At 29.4% G+C, this 19,163-nt stretch overlaps 1 protein-coding gene across 5 annotated transcripts in view; it reads right to left on the bottom strand.

The window, feature by feature from the left end:
• Positions 1-19,163, bottom strand: part of nAChRalpha6 (nicotinic acetylcholine receptor alpha6) — a 70,548-nt gene that overhangs the window by 14,247 nt on the left and 37,138 nt on the right. For 2 of the 5 annotated variants that reach the window (XM_080146242.1, XM_080146236.1), the window contains exons 8-13: positions 17,460-17,535; positions 16,886-17,002; positions 16,335-16,412; positions 12,851-12,937; positions 2,696-2,805; positions 331-425 (exon numbers count right to left, since the gene is read on the bottom strand). In XM_080146242.1, coding sequence (XP_080002368.1) covers positions 331-425; positions 2,696-2,805; positions 12,851-12,937; positions 16,335-16,412; positions 16,886-17,002; positions 17,460-17,535 — 563 coding nt within the window. Of the gene's footprint in view, positions 1-330; positions 426-2,695; positions 2,806-11,764; positions 11,852-12,850; positions 12,938-15,075; positions 15,163-16,334; positions 16,413-16,885; positions 17,003-17,459; positions 17,536-19,163 lie in introns of all 5 variants that reach the window. The other 3 variants (XM_080146266.1, XM_080146252.1, XM_080146259.1) reach the window with 2 other exon arrangements.

Here is a 19,163-nt window from a genome sequence, read left to right as displayed (position 1 = left end):
TATTTTTAGAATAATGAATTCTGGGATAACAAGGTACAAGCGAGGTACCTATTAAATCAAATCCTAAAAATGAAAGTGTGTCCAGTTACTGTATCCTGCATATAAGCAATTTTGCTACAAATTTATGTAAAATTTCGCTAAGACTTGCAAATTCATGTTCTGCTTATCAAGTTCTGACACTATAAAAATGTTATTATTCGTATGGTCTTCTATTTTTATTTTATAGCGTCGCTTTTATTGCTGTTGTCATCTTTTTTATTGGTCTCCCTTCACTTTCCTTATAAACCTCACGCGCCTTACCTAACAGCAGAATGTACAAGGTGTACTCACCTATTGCTCATCATAATTGTTTTTCTAGTAATTTTCTTTCTTGGTCTATTCATTCTAAGAATCCAGGGCAGCCATTGCAGAAATACACTTCTCACCTTTACATAAAAAGGATCATTATTGGTAAACTTACAAAACAACAGATTATTAATAGAGCATTTAATTGTAGTGTCAAGATTGCATTATGTCATAAAATTAATGTATGTTATATTAAATAAAAGCTTTATGTTGTGAGATAAACAGTAAGAGTGGGTGAAATGCCTTGGCATATAAATCACTACCATAAATGTTTAGGTCTTTCAGATAAAAGTCGCGCAACAATAGATCTGAGTTACTTAACCAATTATTTCATGTTAAGTAAGCCTTACAAGAGCCCCGTGGAAATCAAATCGGATCTACTGCAGTTCACGGTAAAATATTGCTGGTAACGCAATTTTCCAAAAATCTATGAAATTTAAAGGCTGCTAGCTGCCAAACAGCTCAACAACCAGATCATGCCCACACACTGTTTTAAGCGGCATAAGAAGGCCTACAAATAATCTGGAATAGCCAAAAATCAATAATGCATAATTATCTCGCAGTGCAGAGAAATGCGCGAAAAAGACCCATTTTACGCGTTTTTTCTTCAGTGAAGCTTTCCCTATGCATCATTGGATCTTGGCTATTCCAGATTATTTGTAGGCCTTCTTATGCCGCTTAAAATAGTGTGCGGGTATGATCTGTACGTTCAGCCGTTTGGCAGCTAGCAGCCTTTAAAATTCATAGATTTTTGGAAAATTTCGTTACCAGCAATATTTTACCGTGAACTGCAGTAGATCCATCAAATCAATAGCTACAGGTTCCCTCATTGGCTTCTTAGCATTGCTAGAATGTTAAATTGGTAAAAATGTATGAATGTAATGGTTAATAATTAAGTAACACTAGGGAATGGAGATTTTCCTTATAGGTAGGCTACTCCTACCTTATTTATAAGTATATCTAAATCAATTGTGCCATTACTAAAGTATGATATTCGCTATTTAATAAATAAAAAAATAAACTGCAACAAAATTCTAAGTTTTAACCCCATGATGGAAAGGGGGGGGGGGGGCAAGCCCAAGGTACCCTCCCCCCTCCAGGAAAAAGTATTTTCAGGAGCAACCACACTCCCGTCCCCCAAAAGGATTAGTTATGAATAGGTTTATAGAGAAAGGTATTTCAAATTGTCGAGGAGGTAGGGGGGGGGGGGGATGTAAGCTTTTAGAACTCCTATGGGGGTGGATACAGGTGTCCACCCACCCGCTCAAAAGTTAAAAAAGCGTCCTTGAATTGATAAAATGACGCACCAAGCGCTAAAACCCTTACAAGCCAACTTCTGCATGCCTCTGGTTTTGATAATAATAACATTAATAAATATAGTAAGAATGACCTTTGTACAATACGCACAGCTAATTAAAACTGAATATAGTACATATATGCACTGAGAAAAAAATAGCATGGGCCTTGTATATTATGTACAACTAATTGAAGATATATGTAGTACAAAAAAGTTCGTCTAAAAAAAAACAATAAATGAATGATATATAATAATTTGTTTGTTAGAATTCCCTGCAGGTGGGACAACCGTTCTCTTTGGGGAAACAAGTAAAATAGATAATTACTTTCTTCACAAGAATTATGACTATGACACATAATACAGTGTGGGGCCTATCCCTCAAAGTGCTTTGTGGAGCATAAATACCCCCCCTTTTTTTAAAATTGAATTAATGAAATTTTTCAATTAACTTTTAGGTCAGATATGTTAGTTTAAATTTTGTACTGGGTTGCCCCGCAGGGTTTAGGCACTGCATGTATAAGCTCGCAAGAGACCCCGCCTTATTTCAAATATAAAGAGGTTGGGGTGGGGGGGGGGGGAGTTCTGTATAATCAAAAGACACATTATGTGAAAGCACTAACATGCGTAGTCAAACATGTTGCTAAGGTCAAAGTTATATTAAAAATAGGCACATTTCGGTGGTCTTCCTGAGATTACTAAGCCTTAATTATTCAAGGCATTTACAGTAGAGACATTTTTTTTATACATTTCATACTTACCCAATTAAATAAATAGAAAAATTTTTACTTTCCTACAAAGCACTAAAACCCCCCTACCACCTTCTTAAATAATTGAAAATTATTAACGGAAAACTAGCCCTTATTTTTAATCATGTTTTTAAAAAAAAGGGAAAGGGGGCTTCGATGGTGAAAAAGGCACTTCGAAGGAAAACGCCCAAATAATTCATTTCCAATTTTAGAAACTGCTAGTTGCGAATTATGGACAAAATGTTGAAATTGTGCCTATATTAATTTTCTGTGCGCTCCACGCCACGAAGAATGGAATATAACTTACCCAAAGAGGCATAACATGAGTTTCAGCGGTTCTATGATGATAGTTTAGAACAACTACAGTAAGAACCACACTACTAGCTACCATCATCATTATACAGTTGAAATATGTACCTAAATATTATTCAAAATTTTAAAAAATATAATTTTTGAAATGTATAATATTAACTTTTTATTTTCTAATTGGTGTGAGAAAAATTCTTATTTCGGCAATAGACCAAACATATCCCCTTCTCTTTATTTTTAGTTTAGGTTAGGTTAGGTATGGTTATTGATATAGTCTCAGGGCTAGAAAACTAATGAATGAAAACACATATGGTTAAAACGACCCGTGTGGGCTACAAAACAGTTTAAAAATAAATAGTTCAGGGATAATGTTTGATCCTTCGCATAATAATTCTACTAAATTTTTAAATATAGTTCGTATTTGATAACCTTAAACAAAAATTGACTTATAATGTAACAAAGACAAAAACAAGACAATATTATTGTTCCATGCAAAGCAAAGTGATATCAAAAACACAAGTATAAAACAAGATTAGTTTTTATGAATTACGATTGAAAAACAGATTCTTGTCCTTTCGAGTAAATTCATGCACAACCTAAACAATTCTAGAATTTTTTTGTGCTACTAAAAGATCTAAAATTTGGCTTAAAATGACTGGAAGAGAAATATAAGAATTTCATTGGTGGAAAAGGTAAAACTATATGTCTTTTGTTATCAAAATTACATTAAAATACACTACAAAAATAATCTAAAGTTTCATTAATAATTTAGATGATTTTTGTAATTATAACTGGATAAAACTACATAATTCATATCTAATTTCTTCAATTTTACTTTCTTACGAAATAAAATAAATAATAAATGTTTTCAATGGAAAATAATATTTAATTTATCTAGCTAAGAAAGATTAGTACTTTAATCTATATTCAAATTTAAGCTATTAAAATATGAATATTTTTTTCTTTATTTTCCTTAAGTTACAAAACTAAGATTAAGACGGAAACACGAAGAAATATTTTTTAAAGAACTCTAAAGGCTGTAAACGACCAAACTTTTGCCTTATAGCTTTAGCTTGCATACCAAACCCCCTCAGCCCTAATGATACAAAGTATGGGCGCAGCCAGAAGCTTTATATGCGCGTTTTCTCTCGCCTAGCACTATTATTTTTGTCGATCCCGGGTTGGTTAGAATGCCATTCTTAATATTGTTCGCGGATATATTAATGTCCTTAGCTGTGTAACTGAATGTTGCTGTGTGGCTGTCCATATCTGTCTGTTGCTGTGTGACTGTCCTAGACTGTTTGGCTGTCCGCTGCGGTTTGACTTTCCGTTACTGTGTGACTGTCCGTGACTGTCCGTTACTGTTCATTCTTAATAATGTTGAACGATGGCTGTGTGGCTGTCCTTAGCTGTCCGCGGATGTTTAGCTGTCCGATGCTGTTTGACTGTCCGTAGCTATTTGGCTGTGTATCTGTCCGTTGCTGTGTAGGATTGTGCCGCTGTGTGGCTTTGTGGCTGTCCGTTTGGCCGAGAGCAGCCTTAAGGAATTACCTTTCTTCATAGTTGTTAACTGATCATAAGAAATGCAATATTTACTTTGCTAGAAAAGTAAAAATACGAAATAAAATTACTAGATAAACTTTAAATTTGTTTTGTATCGACTGTAAAAAGATAAAATGAAAAGCTTTAGCTTTAGGCCTGTATTGTTTTCAACAAAAAAAGAAATGATGTGTTTTATCTTTTGAAATGTTTATGATACTTTTGTTTGTAAATGAATTAAGTATTTTTTTCATTAAAATAATCGTTCTATAAATGTGATTTAGTCAATAGAGCAAAACCTCATTAGATTTTTAAAACAAATCATCTTAATAAAAGATAAGTATATCTACAACATAGGTTGATATATCTCAGTAAACAAGTATATCTAAATTTTCATAACCTTACTAGCCATAAGTTACAAAAGGGGTAATTTTTTGCGCGGATTTTCCGTAGAGGTATGTGTTCTGAAACTATAAAACAAAAGTAGAACGCTAAAATTTGGTATAACAGTTGCTCTAATGTCATTTAAGACAAAATTATTATATTCTAGTAAAGTTGACATTTTATTTGCTCTTGACTCGTTGGCTGCCGTTTTTTCACAAATCCACATTATAGTTCTACTCCTGTTTTAAGGTCGTAGAACACATACGGAAAATCCGCGCAAAAAATGTCACTCTTTGAGCATGCAAACAAATAAACAATAGTATAATTAACAAGGATGCAAGGAGTAACAATATTTTGTAGACAGGACATGCAGTTGTTTTATGCTTTATGATAAAATTAATGTCTATATGTCTATCCGTAACGTATAGCTTTGTTAATTAATTTAGGCATATTTGAATTGCACTATTTATTTAAAACTTTTGCAAGATGATTCCTGAAATAGTTTGATTAACTTAGAAAGCGTATAAAAAAATCCTGGGGTTCATTTTAAACAAATTGGCTTTTTAGAAATTTTGACATCAATATCATGATTACCATGATTTTTAAATATATGCAATAAGTAAATCACATAAGATTTATGCTTTTTTTACAATAAATAATATTTTAACATTTAAAGAATAGCATTATCACTTGGAAGTTTTATAAATGTTATCATTCTTAATTTTACATACACTTTTTGGTGGACAAGAAAGTTAACATGTAATCTTTTAAATAATAAAACTAGTATTAAATAAAATATTGTTGTCTATATAAGAAATAAATGTTTATGTTTAATCTTTATTCTATGGATAAGTATATGTTCTATCTTTATTCTATCGACAAACCAATTTGTTATATTTGTAGGATTTATAATAAATCCTTTTGTCTCAATGATTTTCACAAATAGATACACAGATACCAAAGAAAAATTTTAAAATCCATGGGAATTGTATTTTAAAGGAAGGGAGGGTGAGAATAGGGCGAAAATATTCTTAAACTATCCCAATAATTCAAATGAAGAATGAAGGCCTAAAACTTCTCAGATTATCTAAAAAATAAGGGAATCAATTAGCTCAGTGGAAAGCGAGAGCTTACAAGCTTACAACACAAACAAGGATGACAACATCCATAAAAGCGAAGCTCTGAAACGGTAGGACAAACGGACATTAACACTTGTATAATGTCAGAACTGAATAATCAGAATGCGAATGTATAAGAGTCAAAGCAAAATTGTAAGTAAATTTGTTGAAAAACGGACGTACGAACGGACGGACGGACCGACCCTAATTATAGAAAAGCTTCGCTTTTAAAAAATGGGTATAGTCCCTTTCGTTGCAACGCACCTTATGGGGCGATTCTTCGTATTTTTCACAGTAGCTTTTCTCCTATTTCTCTAACCCTGCGGAGCCAATTGCCTAACCCTAACCCTAGTTGTGGGGCAATCAACTAACCCAATATAACCTAACCTAACCTAAAATAACCTATATAAAGCCATTTTAAAAATACGACGAATCGCCCCTTAAGGGGCGTTGCCACGAAAGGGACTATTCCCAAAAAAATACTGCTTTAGACAAGAGAAATTATGAATGGTGCCAATAAGAGAACAATTATTGGTAAAATTATTAGCAATTATCAGCAATTATAGCATTGGTAAAACATAAATATATACCTCTAGTCTAAATACTATGTATTTGTTATTTTTAAATATATTCCTGATCTTCCAATTTTTTATATTCATTTCTTAAGTCTGTTACTTTACAATTTACATGGAGTGATAAACAAATCTATATTCTAAACTTAATAATAAGTTTTACATACAAAAACAATTTTTGCATTCATAGATAAAAATTTTCTTGTATGGATGCAATAATATCAACTTTATAATTTGGCAAAAATGTGATGGAATATTTTTTTCTACTTAAATAGTTAGGACTGTGAAACATTCAACATTCAGAGCCTAAAAACACTTGTTTATCATTAATGTTTTGTTAACTAAGAATATTTCTTGAATCTAAAATTCAAGATTTGCCTTCCTTTGTAACCCAAAGTGATGCATTACAAACAATGTAAATCTTGAAATTATTGGAATTAAATAGTTTTGAGAAAAACCCATTAGGTAAAATTGCAGACATGAAATGTATTTTTAGAAATTCTTTCGATTATATATTAAAATTTGTTTTCTTACCTAATCTATCAAATTTTTCCTGGTGTTTTTATTCAAGCATTATTCTAAAATAACATTCAAAACTTTTCATATTTTCTTCATGGGTAGTTTTTTTTTTATTTTTTCTTGACTTTAAATGTACTTTAAAATATTTATTTCACAATTTTTTTATTATTTGCCATCAAAATGATACAATGCAAACATCCAATGATTTGAGTAAACATATTTTTACCCAAAATTGAATAAAACAAACAATTTGTGTTGAAAATTTGAAACCTATCATCTGTGAACATATTGTAAATGGTAAAATCCTTTTTTTTTAAAAACAAAATCTTTTTGCTAAATATTTTTATTATTTAAGCAAATATATTAGTCATATATTTTTGCTGTCTGTGAAATACTTTTTCATGAAAGCAAGTACATTTATTGAGCAACCCTGCCAATTTTAAAATCTGCTAAACCCCTGTTCAGTGTTCTCTTTTCTTTTTGCTCTAAATTTATTTTATTTCAACTCCACTCCCTTTACATATAAAGTTAGGAAAACATATTTTGGGTTAAAAATTTAACCTTAATTTGAATGTATTTTACAAGGAAAAGGGGAGTTTTGTTTCCAACTTTACAATTTATAGAATATCCCAAAATATCTAAATTGATCTTCAATATCCAATTCAAACAAAAGGTTTATCTGCCCCAAGTATTATTGAAATTCACAAAATAAACATATCACAAATATTGAAGATTAAATTTTCAGATTGAAGCAAAGCATTTGATATTTTAACATTTAATTTTTTGGATTAAAAAGAAAAATATTTGTGATATTCCAAACCTGTAATCAATGACTTATGAATTATTTATTTTATCATACAATACAGAATCACTTAACTAATTTAGGTTTTCCTCTAACCAAGCATTATAAATTGGAATCATGAATTTCTGTTTGGTAATGAAGGTCAAAAGCTCGTCCATTAGTTCGTAATTTTCTGCCTTTTTTTCTGAAATCTAAGTTTATAAGGTGGTTATTACAGTTCTGTGAACTTATTTTTTATATTTGGACTGTCCTACTATAGTTCTTAAATATCAGTATCACTTGAGGACCTAAGAAATATACTTTGGTTAAAAAAAATGACGTCACACTATATCCGGGTTAATAGTGTGTGTGTATGATTATGTCAGGTTTGAAAGATTTAGATTGACAGAGTTAGAGTGTGAGAGAGAGAAACAAGGTATGGGCGAGAGAGAGAAAGAATAAGGGAGAGATAGAGAGAGGAAATAAGAGGAAAATAAGAGTTAAATGAAAGAACAGAAAAAAGTATCTATAAGAAATATAAAAAAGATTGGGAAATTTATTTAAGAAAACAGATTATAACAATATGAATGGATAAGTGAATTTTAACCTTTTACAAAGAATATTCACTTTGGTATTATAAGCTATTCCCTCCCCCACTATCCCCCGTAATAGCATTGTAACAACAATTTGTACATTTTAGGTTATAAGTAAAGCTCAACAATTAGAGGTTTACTTGACTAAAAGATGACATTTAAAAAAACTGTTACTTTAAATTTGGTTTATTATCCATTGTGTCCCTGCTTACCGTGTCCAGAAAATTAGAGTGGTTTTAGAAGTCAAGTTTCAATAATTTGACAGTTGTAGAGATAACCTGAAATCTAGGAACAGGGACTGACATTTACAAATGCTTTTGGTTTATATCAGCAGAATTTTTTATATGTTGAGGCATACACTTCTAAGGGTTGTGGTAAAGGAATGATCACCCTCCCCAAACTTTTGAACTACTCTTTTACACCATCATTTTTTTTCTTCCAAATTTTCCCCTCAAACCTTTAAAACTTCTTATTTTACCCACCTCTAAATGAAAAGCTTGGATGTCCCTGGGTTGAGAATATGATTGAGGAAGATTATTACTTTAGCTATTTGTGACAATGTAACTGAATTGTTAAAAAAATGCAAAACAGGTACACTTGATGTATGATGACAAGGATTTTTGACAAATGTAAATGCAGTTCCTTTATATACTGAAATAGGATGTAACCTTGTATTAGACCTTTTTCTAACGCCTTTTATGTTATTACTTAGAATAACCTAGAATCTGTCTCTTTTCATGCACAAAACTAAACCAATGTGATAGGACCAAATAAATATTTCAAAATATGGGCTTTTTAAAAAACAACCAATCCTATATACTAAAGCAACAGAATGTCTGTCTGTCTATGAGAATTTCTCCTAAAGGGTGGACCAGTCAAACACCAACTTTCAAGGAAGTTTACATTAGTCCAGGTTCTAGGCTATTTAAAGGAAGGGGGATGACTTACTCGACCCGCTTGAAGAAATACCTTTTTTTATTTCATAGGCCTCTAGTACTGATAACTATACACTATTATATGATATATTAATCTTACTTCATAGCAATCCACAATTTTTTTTTTGGTACAATTAATAGAAAGATTTTATTTATTAAAGAATGAAAATAATAGATTGGCAAACTGTGTGGACACTTTGTATTTGACTTTTCCTGAAACCTGATAAAACAAACTGAGGGATGTGAAATGCATTTTTAACAGTTAGGAGGTGGAGAATGTTTTACCTCTCATAGAAAATGTAATTAAAGTTTATTTTTCTAAAATGCCACTTTGTTATTTCAAAGCTTTATATTGCAGGTAATTACTTGATACTTGAATGAAATATTCATTTAAAATAGAAAGATACCAGTTTGACCAACACAATTAGATTTAAAATTACCATAGCAACTTTAATAAAAACAAAATAAATAGAAATAATTACATTACAATAGATTTAAGAAAATTTGAAAAGATGATGAATATTTTCAGCTTTCCAACTAGTTTTACTCTGCGAACAAAATTTATGCGCTGCAATGTCAAATAAAATAAACAAAACTGCTCCACTGCAAATGTAACATCATCAAATAATACAATTAACAATCAAATAAAAAGAAAACTGGATTCGTTAACAAGAAAACGGCTTTAAAGTTAAACTTTTTTGCTATTTGATAAAGAAAAACCCAGCCACAAAAATTATAAAAAAGATTTACTCAACCAAATGTAAATAAGAAGTGGGAAATGATATAATAATCTGGTACATGAACTTAACTTCTCTTTGAAGTCTTGTTCAAACTTCATGTTTATATCTCTAGGCTTACTTACTAGGGATGTCTTACCATATAAGGATTAAGGAATTAACCTAAAATATCATTTAAACATCTAAAACTATATAAATTTTTAATGTTAGCATAAACTCATTTAGAGATACTTCACTTTAGGAAAATAATTTGCAAGTGAAAATAAATATTTATCTTAAAATCATAATTTCTTTTTAGTTTATCTTAAAGTACAGTTAAAATGTCTTAATAGATAAATAAAAATAAGTCTTTGTTCTACCCATTACACAAATTGTTTTCTTTAATCCTTTAAAAAAAGCATAAAATGAATTCCTTTTTAAAAGATTATCTATATCATTTTATTTGTGTGTTATGAAACATACATTGCTAGAACTAAATGAAGTTAATGAAATCAACAAATTAGAAAATATACATATGTTTAGTTGTGAACTATATTCCTTTCACAAATATTAAATTTTTTTGTAATGATATGATCTAACTTATGTATTCATTTTTCAATAAAATGAACTATAATTTGTAGTTTTGTAGAATTCATGTTAATTAGGGGATCATTAAATATCAATCAAATGCAATTTTACAAACAATCAAGCACATAAAACATAAAGAGAAATGATATTTTTTTTCCATTTTACGCATAATTTTTTTTGTAATTTTCTATATGTGTTATATTGTAATTGAAAGAACTTATGATAAAAGTTTTTAAATGATAAAATTGGAACATAGCAAATGGAAACATTTGTTCATGCCAAAAAAGTCACAAGAAACTATAAGTTAATTTGAACACCATGCTTGCAACAAGCAAAATTACAGCATTTGAACATTCAAACATGAGTATGAGATGTGGGAGGGAGAGAAATTGAACAGGAGTCAGCAAAATAAGGCTGTTTTTATTAATTTCATTTAGTTTTATACTGTCTTTTAATGCCATCTAGGTAGCTTGATTTATTTTATGACAGGTGTTTTATGAGGATTCTTGTTTTTATGCATGCAAGTTTTAACATTTATATTTCATTTTCTGCTAAGAATTTCTTGTTTTAATGGAATTATTCATAAACATGTAGTTAATCATTTATTAGATATATTTTACTGGAAAAATAACTACACATTTGAAAAATTCCCTTTTTTATACAAAACCTTAAGACTTAAGAAAAATTCTTGATTTACAATTGAAAAAATATTTACAATTTATAGAACTCATGTAACATGTTTGAGACTGTTAGACTCAGAATATATATTTGAACCCTATAATTAAATGCTAACTCCTATTCTTTGTTAAATTTAGCAAGGGAAAAACATGTAATCCTTTTGGCTTATTTTGTACAAAGTGGCTTGAGTTCTATATGGAAAATAAACTTTGGTTCTAGTTTTATGAGCTTTCAAGGATTTTTTTTATTTATGTTTGAATCAAATAATTACATCATTACTCAATCAACAAGATTTTGATATAAAATTTGTAGATACCCAAATTTTTTTATGTAGGTACCTCTGAAAATGTGAGATGTTGAAGGTTTGAGTGATGATTCTTTTCAAGTTAATAACTTAGCAAATCCTTTTGAACTAAACCCATTACAACTTTGTGAACCAAAGTTATGTCTCCAGAAAATATATCAGGCCACTTCTCTATGTGTTGTTGTTGTTTGCAAGTTAACAAATTGTATTATTTGAGGGAAAATCATTTTTATTTAATCAATATCATCATTAAAATGTAATTTATGAAGGGGTTTAAACATAATGTAGTTTTTAATGTGTTTTTGGGAAAAAGATTTAAAGAGAAAGATTTAGTTAGTACCTAGAAGGGGCATGGCATCCGACACCCTGGGCAAGGTCTCGGTCACTATGTTGTGGAATACTGTCAGGGAGAGGAGGATTGTGACTCCTGAAACATGGGTCTCAAAATCAAATTTCAATTCAAATCACATGCCATGAAAAAATGCCATTTTTGCAAGATATAGGCTCGGATTTAAACCCTTGGAACACAAGATTAAAGAAAGTAATTAATATTTAATCTATTTCTATTTAAATTTTGTTTTAGTCTCTAAACTGATAAAATACCTAGTTAGAACAATTACATATGTATAGTTTATCATTTTAGAAAAACATTATTTATAATTTTCCATTCATCTCTAATCATTGAAACAAATCCATAGTTATCATTATTTTGTTAAAATAAATAAACATCTGAAATCTCCTTGCACCTGTCATATTCATTTGTAGACAGATTCATAAAGTAACATGCAGCTGAGTCTTAAATGCTGTCCCTGTTCAAATAAATCTCACTGCAAAAATTAGATGCTAAAATCTAAGGCTAAATATTTAAAGGAAAAATATGAAGACATTTAACTTCTAAATGTACAAGATCACACAGTTTGGTTTATATAGGAAAAAATAATAAAAACAAACAAGTATTAGACTAATCCTGAGTTTAAGGCTTATACATTATACAAAGTTGTGCTTTTACCATAATTGTCATGACCTTATACATTATACTAAATGATTTTTAATAGAGAAATAATCTATTTAAATATTTATATAATAATATATATGGTAGGTGCAGCAAGTGATAAAGCGGTTTCATTGAAAAATTGAAAATGTTGAAGTATATTTATGTGAAGGTGATGAACCATAACAAATCACTAAATTTCCTCAAATAGCAGGAATTGCATACAAATTCAAAATTGGTAACATTATCAAAATTCTTGATTGTTAGTTTATTTTCTAAAAAAAGGGTTACCAACTAAAAATAAGATGCTCTAAAATAGTTAAAAGAAACAACTTTGCTTTCACCCTTTTTTCTGGATAGGTTACTATAAGAAGAAACTATTAAAGGACAGAAGAGAAGGGGTGGGTCTTGTATTGAGGGGGGAGCTCCAGTTACCTATCAATGGGACCGCGTCACTTGTGTTGGGCATTATCTCTGATACCATATTCATAAATACAGTCAGTGAAAGTAATATTGTTACACCTAAATACACATAATACTTCAGTTTCTAAAACTAATTTACAACCTATACACAAGGACTTCGAGTATAGCAAATTAAAAAATCTTCTTAAAGATTATTAGATTTTGCAGAAATATAAAACAAATTTAATCTGCAGATTAATCATATAAAATTACCTTAAAATCTACTAAAAATAAACATACATATAACTTATAAGTGTTGGGCTAAATCAAAATTCTTTATTATGACCGAACAACTATCCTTTAATTTGTGAAAAGTATTTATGTTTGTGTGTGTCTGAATTCTCGTGTGTTTTACTTGCAAGGTTTGAGTTCATATAAAAATGTTTTAAAATATTAAGATAAGCTAAATTAAAATATTATTTATCATTTTCAGAAATGTAATAATAAATAACACCATTCTATGCTTTGAGCTAAAATTTTGTTATAAAATCAAAATGCACTAATAAACAAAATATTTCCACCATTGGGAAATAATTAAACCTACTGCTGTAAAGAAAGACTCCAGCTCTAATAGATTACCCTACCGAAGTTGCAAGGAATAGTGTTGTGGGAATTCATATATTCATGGTGGGTTATTTCACTCCATAATTATAAAAGAGCATGTAAAAAAATGTTTATATTGATGAAATGTGAAATTTGTTGGCATGATTGTTCACTACAAGCTGTGCCAATTTATATTGGATCAAATTTTACACAATTCAATTTTTCTCTTGAAAGTTGAACCAACATATTCAATTTCTGTGTGTATGTGAGAGTTTTGTGTGTATGTTTGTGTGTGTGTGTGTGTGTGTATATTTCCTATAACCACAGATGTCAACAAAAAATAAATAAAGTAAATCTAAATCAATTTATTTTTTGGTGTACTTTGAAAGAAAATAAATATGAAGTTGATTTTCTTTTTACAGTCTACCTGTAAAATATAAATAACAAGGATGACAACATATGTAAGTAGCGTGGCACAAAACCTATTGATTGACAAACAGTAAATTATCAAGTAGATGTTTAGTATCCTTAAAAAAAGAGGAAGAGGAGATATGAATAGAAGATATTAAACTCACTACACCAATAAAGAAAAAAAGATATTGTTGAATAATTTCAGACAGAGGTAAGTGGGTGAAATTTCACACAAAAATCAGAAGTCTATGCTAAATGGCAGCCGAGAAAATAACATTTTACCTTAGTATTACGGACAGACATAGTTGATTATAGAAAAGCAACGCAACTTGAAATCAGTATCCTGTCCCACTCTACTCCATATAATGCAATCATTAGACAAAGGCCGATAAATTAATGTACATTCCAAATGATGACACCAAAAATTACCCTCCAAAGTGGTTGAAACGTTTGCACACCTAACCTAATGAACCAACCAATTAAAATTCAATCAAGTCCCCAAACGTTAAAATAAAACTTTATGGACCAATGTCCCCTCCCTCCCTGCTTATGTATAATGTGTGTAAATAAACTTTGAAAATAGACAAAGTTTGTTGTTAATCAATTAACATAGGTAGTTACTGTTTAACTTTCATTATGAATTGCATCATTTCAAATTAAAGAATTTTTATTGAAAAAAACAGAAAAAAAATATTTCAATCTTAGCTGAGAGAGGGATAATTTAAATACTGTTACAATTTGATTTATTTTTAATAAACTAAATATAAAGTTCTGTTAAAAACAAGAATCTTAAAGTTATTTTACGTCGACATTCAATCCAAATGACGGACATATTCTTGTTATAGAGAAGCGAGGCTGCACGCAAAAAATAAAGCCCAACACTTATAATATTGAAACTTCAAATCAATTTTCCTAATACTAAATTATCAATTTGTTTTTCTTAAATGCATTTTTTAAAATTCTTGTAGACTTTAAATCAAATTGCAATTGTAAGCTACTTCATAGAAATCAAATTGTTATTATTTTCTTATACTTTATTTATCAAATAGCGAATTGTAATTTTGGTAATAATTCAAAATAAGTAGGTCCTATCAAATAATAAATATTTGAAATATTAGCTTTATCTAAAGTTAGCTATTATTTAAATAATAAGTTCAATAGTGAGATAGATAAATACTTCAAATTAGGTGATTGCTTCCTAAATATCTTGTAAGTTAGCTATAAAGTTAGCTATTACAGCTTACTTATTAATGGAAAAAACTCTGAAGTGGCTGGCATTTTTTCATGTACAGAATTCAAAAATACAGTTAGAGATAGGAGGATAGTTACATCTGAAAAGTAAATTATTAATAAAAGCTGCACTCTCTGGGTTATGGTTATCTTGTTTTTTACCTAAAAAGAAAATATCTTAAATTAAACCTGAAAATTAAAAAAATAAATATTACTAAGTATTTGACCAATAAAACGATATTGTTCAATAGTAGAATTGCATTTCTTTTTTTAGTTCATATTTTAATGTAATTGTCAAACGATGTACATTTTTAGCAGTGCTCGGCAGCCACCTTTAAGCCTCAGATATATCAACATTTAACAATATTACAGCTTGAAGTCTGAACCTGACAAAAATATTGCAATCCCTCTTTTCTGAAGAAAAAAAAATTTAAATTGTTTTAATGTGAGGTTGGCGCAGCTGCCGAGTCCTGATTTTTTATTATAATTCGTAAATAGGAATCTAATTAACAAAATATGATAATGTCCAATAGTTGAGTGATGTAAACACTGGTTTAACCAATTTGTTGGTTTCTGCTAATAAAAGTTGCAACACTTTATTGAAAATTAAACAAAAACTTTTATTGAATGAAATAGCAAAATTTCTAAATAAATGTGTTTTTTTATCTTCAAAATTGCATTTGGAATTTAAATTTAGTTTAAAAAGCTAATTATTTATCGAAGGCCTGGTCTAAAAACTGATATTAATTTCATGATTTTGATTTCATCATTCGTGGAAAATTGTCTGTAGATGCTTTACATGATTTTTCAGTATGGCTGAGAATCGGTTCTAGTCCAGCGGATATAAATTGTTTTCGAAGCTATACTGCAAATAATTTTGTAATGATAAACAAACACTTATACTTGTTGTTGCTATATTGTGACAATGTTACAACAGCCCTCAAAATTACGCTGTAAATAAGCAAATTCTACATTTAATTAAATAAAAACTTGTTCCAAAATAATTTCCTTGTTTAATTAACTTGTATAAAGTATTTTGCAGTGCATTAGATAACCACCACTCTATATTTATACACTATTTTTGTAAGTTTTCCTTTTTACTTTTGTTACAATACGATGCATATATGAATTACTACATTTATCTCAATTGTCAAATCTAGTTAATCTTTAAGCCCCCTATATCTTATGACTAGAGACTACGCCCCTAGAGGCCTTAAAAACAAGCGCCCCCTTCCCTTTCCCTCAAATAAAAAAAATATGATTTGTAACTTACCAAGGGTGAGCTTCTCCCCCGAGTCCGGGGGGAGGGTGAAGCCGAGCAGAGCCATGGAGGATATTAGAACACAAGGAACTAAAACAAAAATTTTATTCAGAGTGGCTTTTGTCTATTTGCCGCGTAAATTTTTTCAGAAGAGTCATTTCCTTTATATTTTACAGATCATAGGCTTAATTGAGGTAAATCTCATCAAGTCATGATTGCGGTTTCCCACAAAGTACCTAAACGAGCAAAGAAATCTCCCTACCCTATTTTAATATATATTGTAAAAAGAGGTTACCGGCTGAACAGGGGGGTTACTTTTAAGTTTATTTTTGTCTATTAATTTGGTCAGGTAAGGTTAGGTAACATTGCTCAGGAAACTCATTTACAGGCACCGCAGCGTTTAGGCATCGGATAAAAACCCCACATTTTTAATTCAATTCAAAATAAAGAGGAAAGGGTTCAGGGATAATAAGACATATAACGATTTCATTGTACAGTTTGGTGGTTAGCGAGATATTAAGCAACAGAAAGACAGACAAAAATTATGATAAACAAGGATTCACCTATAAGGTTAAAGAAGTAGTATAGGGTGCGCCTACGGATGTGAATAGTGAATGTTATGTCCACATATGGCTCAGGACAACAGTCATAACTTATACTGTTACGCTTTCCAGGAACACCTAGAATAAAAAAACGATGTTTATTTGATAACAATTCCTAGAAATTCGCAGACCTAAAACCAAAACTATCCAATGTTTTGCTAATGTCGAACTTACACTAAATTACATTAAATTTTACTCAAATATAACACTCTTTATTAAACTTTATGAAACACCCCCCCCCCCCCTTTCAAAATATAAGTTTTTACCTGTTTACCTTTTTAAATACAATTCAATATAAATATTACCTAATCATAATGGATTTAGGATATACCTGGATATATTGACTGGTAAAATTTTTTCGTCATTTTAGCTTGCTCTTATGGATCTAACTTATTGGTCAGTTTTTAATCCAGTGGCAGGGAAGGTATGGGGTATAAGAGGGGTAATGTTATTTTAGCCAGCTGCGAGCATTACTTTATCATAGTACATTAATATATGGCGCAACATCCAAGTAATCATATATCGATTTACATACCTATTAGATCCCATTCGCCATTTGTAATGAAACTGGAGATATCCCCTCCATCTTTATCTTTCAACTTCAAATCAAGCTAAATAAACGGAAAATGAACATCAATATTTTATAAAAAAAAACTATATATAAGAAATGGCTGTCTCTTATCCATTCCAAAGTGCTAAAATAACTACATTAGCGTGTAGAAAACAAACTAAAATAAAGCTGAAATATATGAAAACTGTAGTAATAGCAAAATATGAAAATGTAGGTTCTTTCAAGAAAATCTCCAATTGACCTGAAAATTGCATTCTTTCTTAAAAGAAACTTTATGTAATAATCTTGTAAGTTATGTTGTATTTCTATGTTGTTTTGAATATTTTGTAAATGATTTGAAAAGAAAGTATACAAAAAATAGCACAGAAGGTTAGACGAAGAATAAACTTCCCTAAAATGAAATTTAATTAATCTTTTACATTACACTTTGCTTTCTTTTAAGAATAATAATAAATTTTAAAATGTCATATCTCTTATTATTTAATTTAGCATAGCAAAAGCAGACCTAATTTAATGAAGATTTTAAAATGCAACTAGTTAAAATAGAAACAATTCTTAAAACAGAATATATGTACTACATTAATATTTATATTTTACATAGGTGGGTTTAAAAATATTCTTTATTTATTGAATGTGTCACTCTTAATACTTACTTTACAATTCAGTAATTATAAGCTTATATTGTATTATCCCATTTGTAGACAATACACATATTAAGGACACAAAACCAAAGAAAAATATGTTATCATAGCTTTATAGAAAAGGTAGTATAAAGATACATACATTGCATTAAATATCATTGAAATCTCCTTGATTTTTAGATTATACATCAAATCAAATGTTTTTATGTTTAAAACTTCATCAAAACAAATGTTTTTATGTTTAAAACTTCATCAAAACAAATGTTTTTATGTTTAAAACTTCATCAAAACAAATGTTTTTATGTTTAAAACTTCATTTACTTTTTTCTAACATATTGTTTAGTTGTATTGAGGAAGCATATTGCAAGTGTTGTAAGGACAATATTAGTATTCCAAAAGCGTCCACACAATAACACACAAAAAATGCATTGAAACAAATTGGAAAGGAATGTTTGTACAACACAAGAATGTAGATATTTTTAATGTTCTTTAAAACAAGTAAAAGATTATCCCAAACTCTATCTGAAGAAATACATACAAGTACTGAGCACTATATTAACCAATACACATGACAAAGATATTTATTATAGAATAGCTGTGCTAACAATGAAGTTAATCAAGAAATTTTTTGACATAATATAATGTGCTATACATTGTGCAAAGGGTTTTGGGTTGTGTATGTGTCTTTTAAAAGGATGTGCAAAATTATTTTTTTTGATATTAAGTGCTAATACTTAATAAAAAAACAAAAGAAAATAATATTTAATCATTGTAATTCAAATGTTTATCTAATGAAATTACTGAAAATCAAATGATTATAGCTAAAAATATTAATTAAATCATTTTAATCAATATTTTTTAATACAATCAAATTTGAAAACAAAAAAAACAAGGAGTATAGTGTAGAAGGAAGATAATTATGAATGGTTGATAAAGGAAGTCTTTCTTGCACTGCTCATTACCCAGTAAACCTTGTCAATGGCGTCGTAAATGGGGATCATAACAAAATAAATTGGCTAAAAAATCT

This window comes from Acartia tonsa, chromosome 2 (genome assembly GCF_053477335.1).
Source record: "Acartia tonsa isolate MP-2025a chromosome 2, ASM5347733v1, whole genome shotgun sequence".
NCBI lineage: Eukaryota > Metazoa > Arthropoda > Copepoda > Calanoida > Acartiidae > Acartia > Acartia tonsa.
The sequence above is the reverse complement of the archived record's forward strand: the minus strand, read 5'-3'. Positions and strand labels throughout refer to the sequence as shown.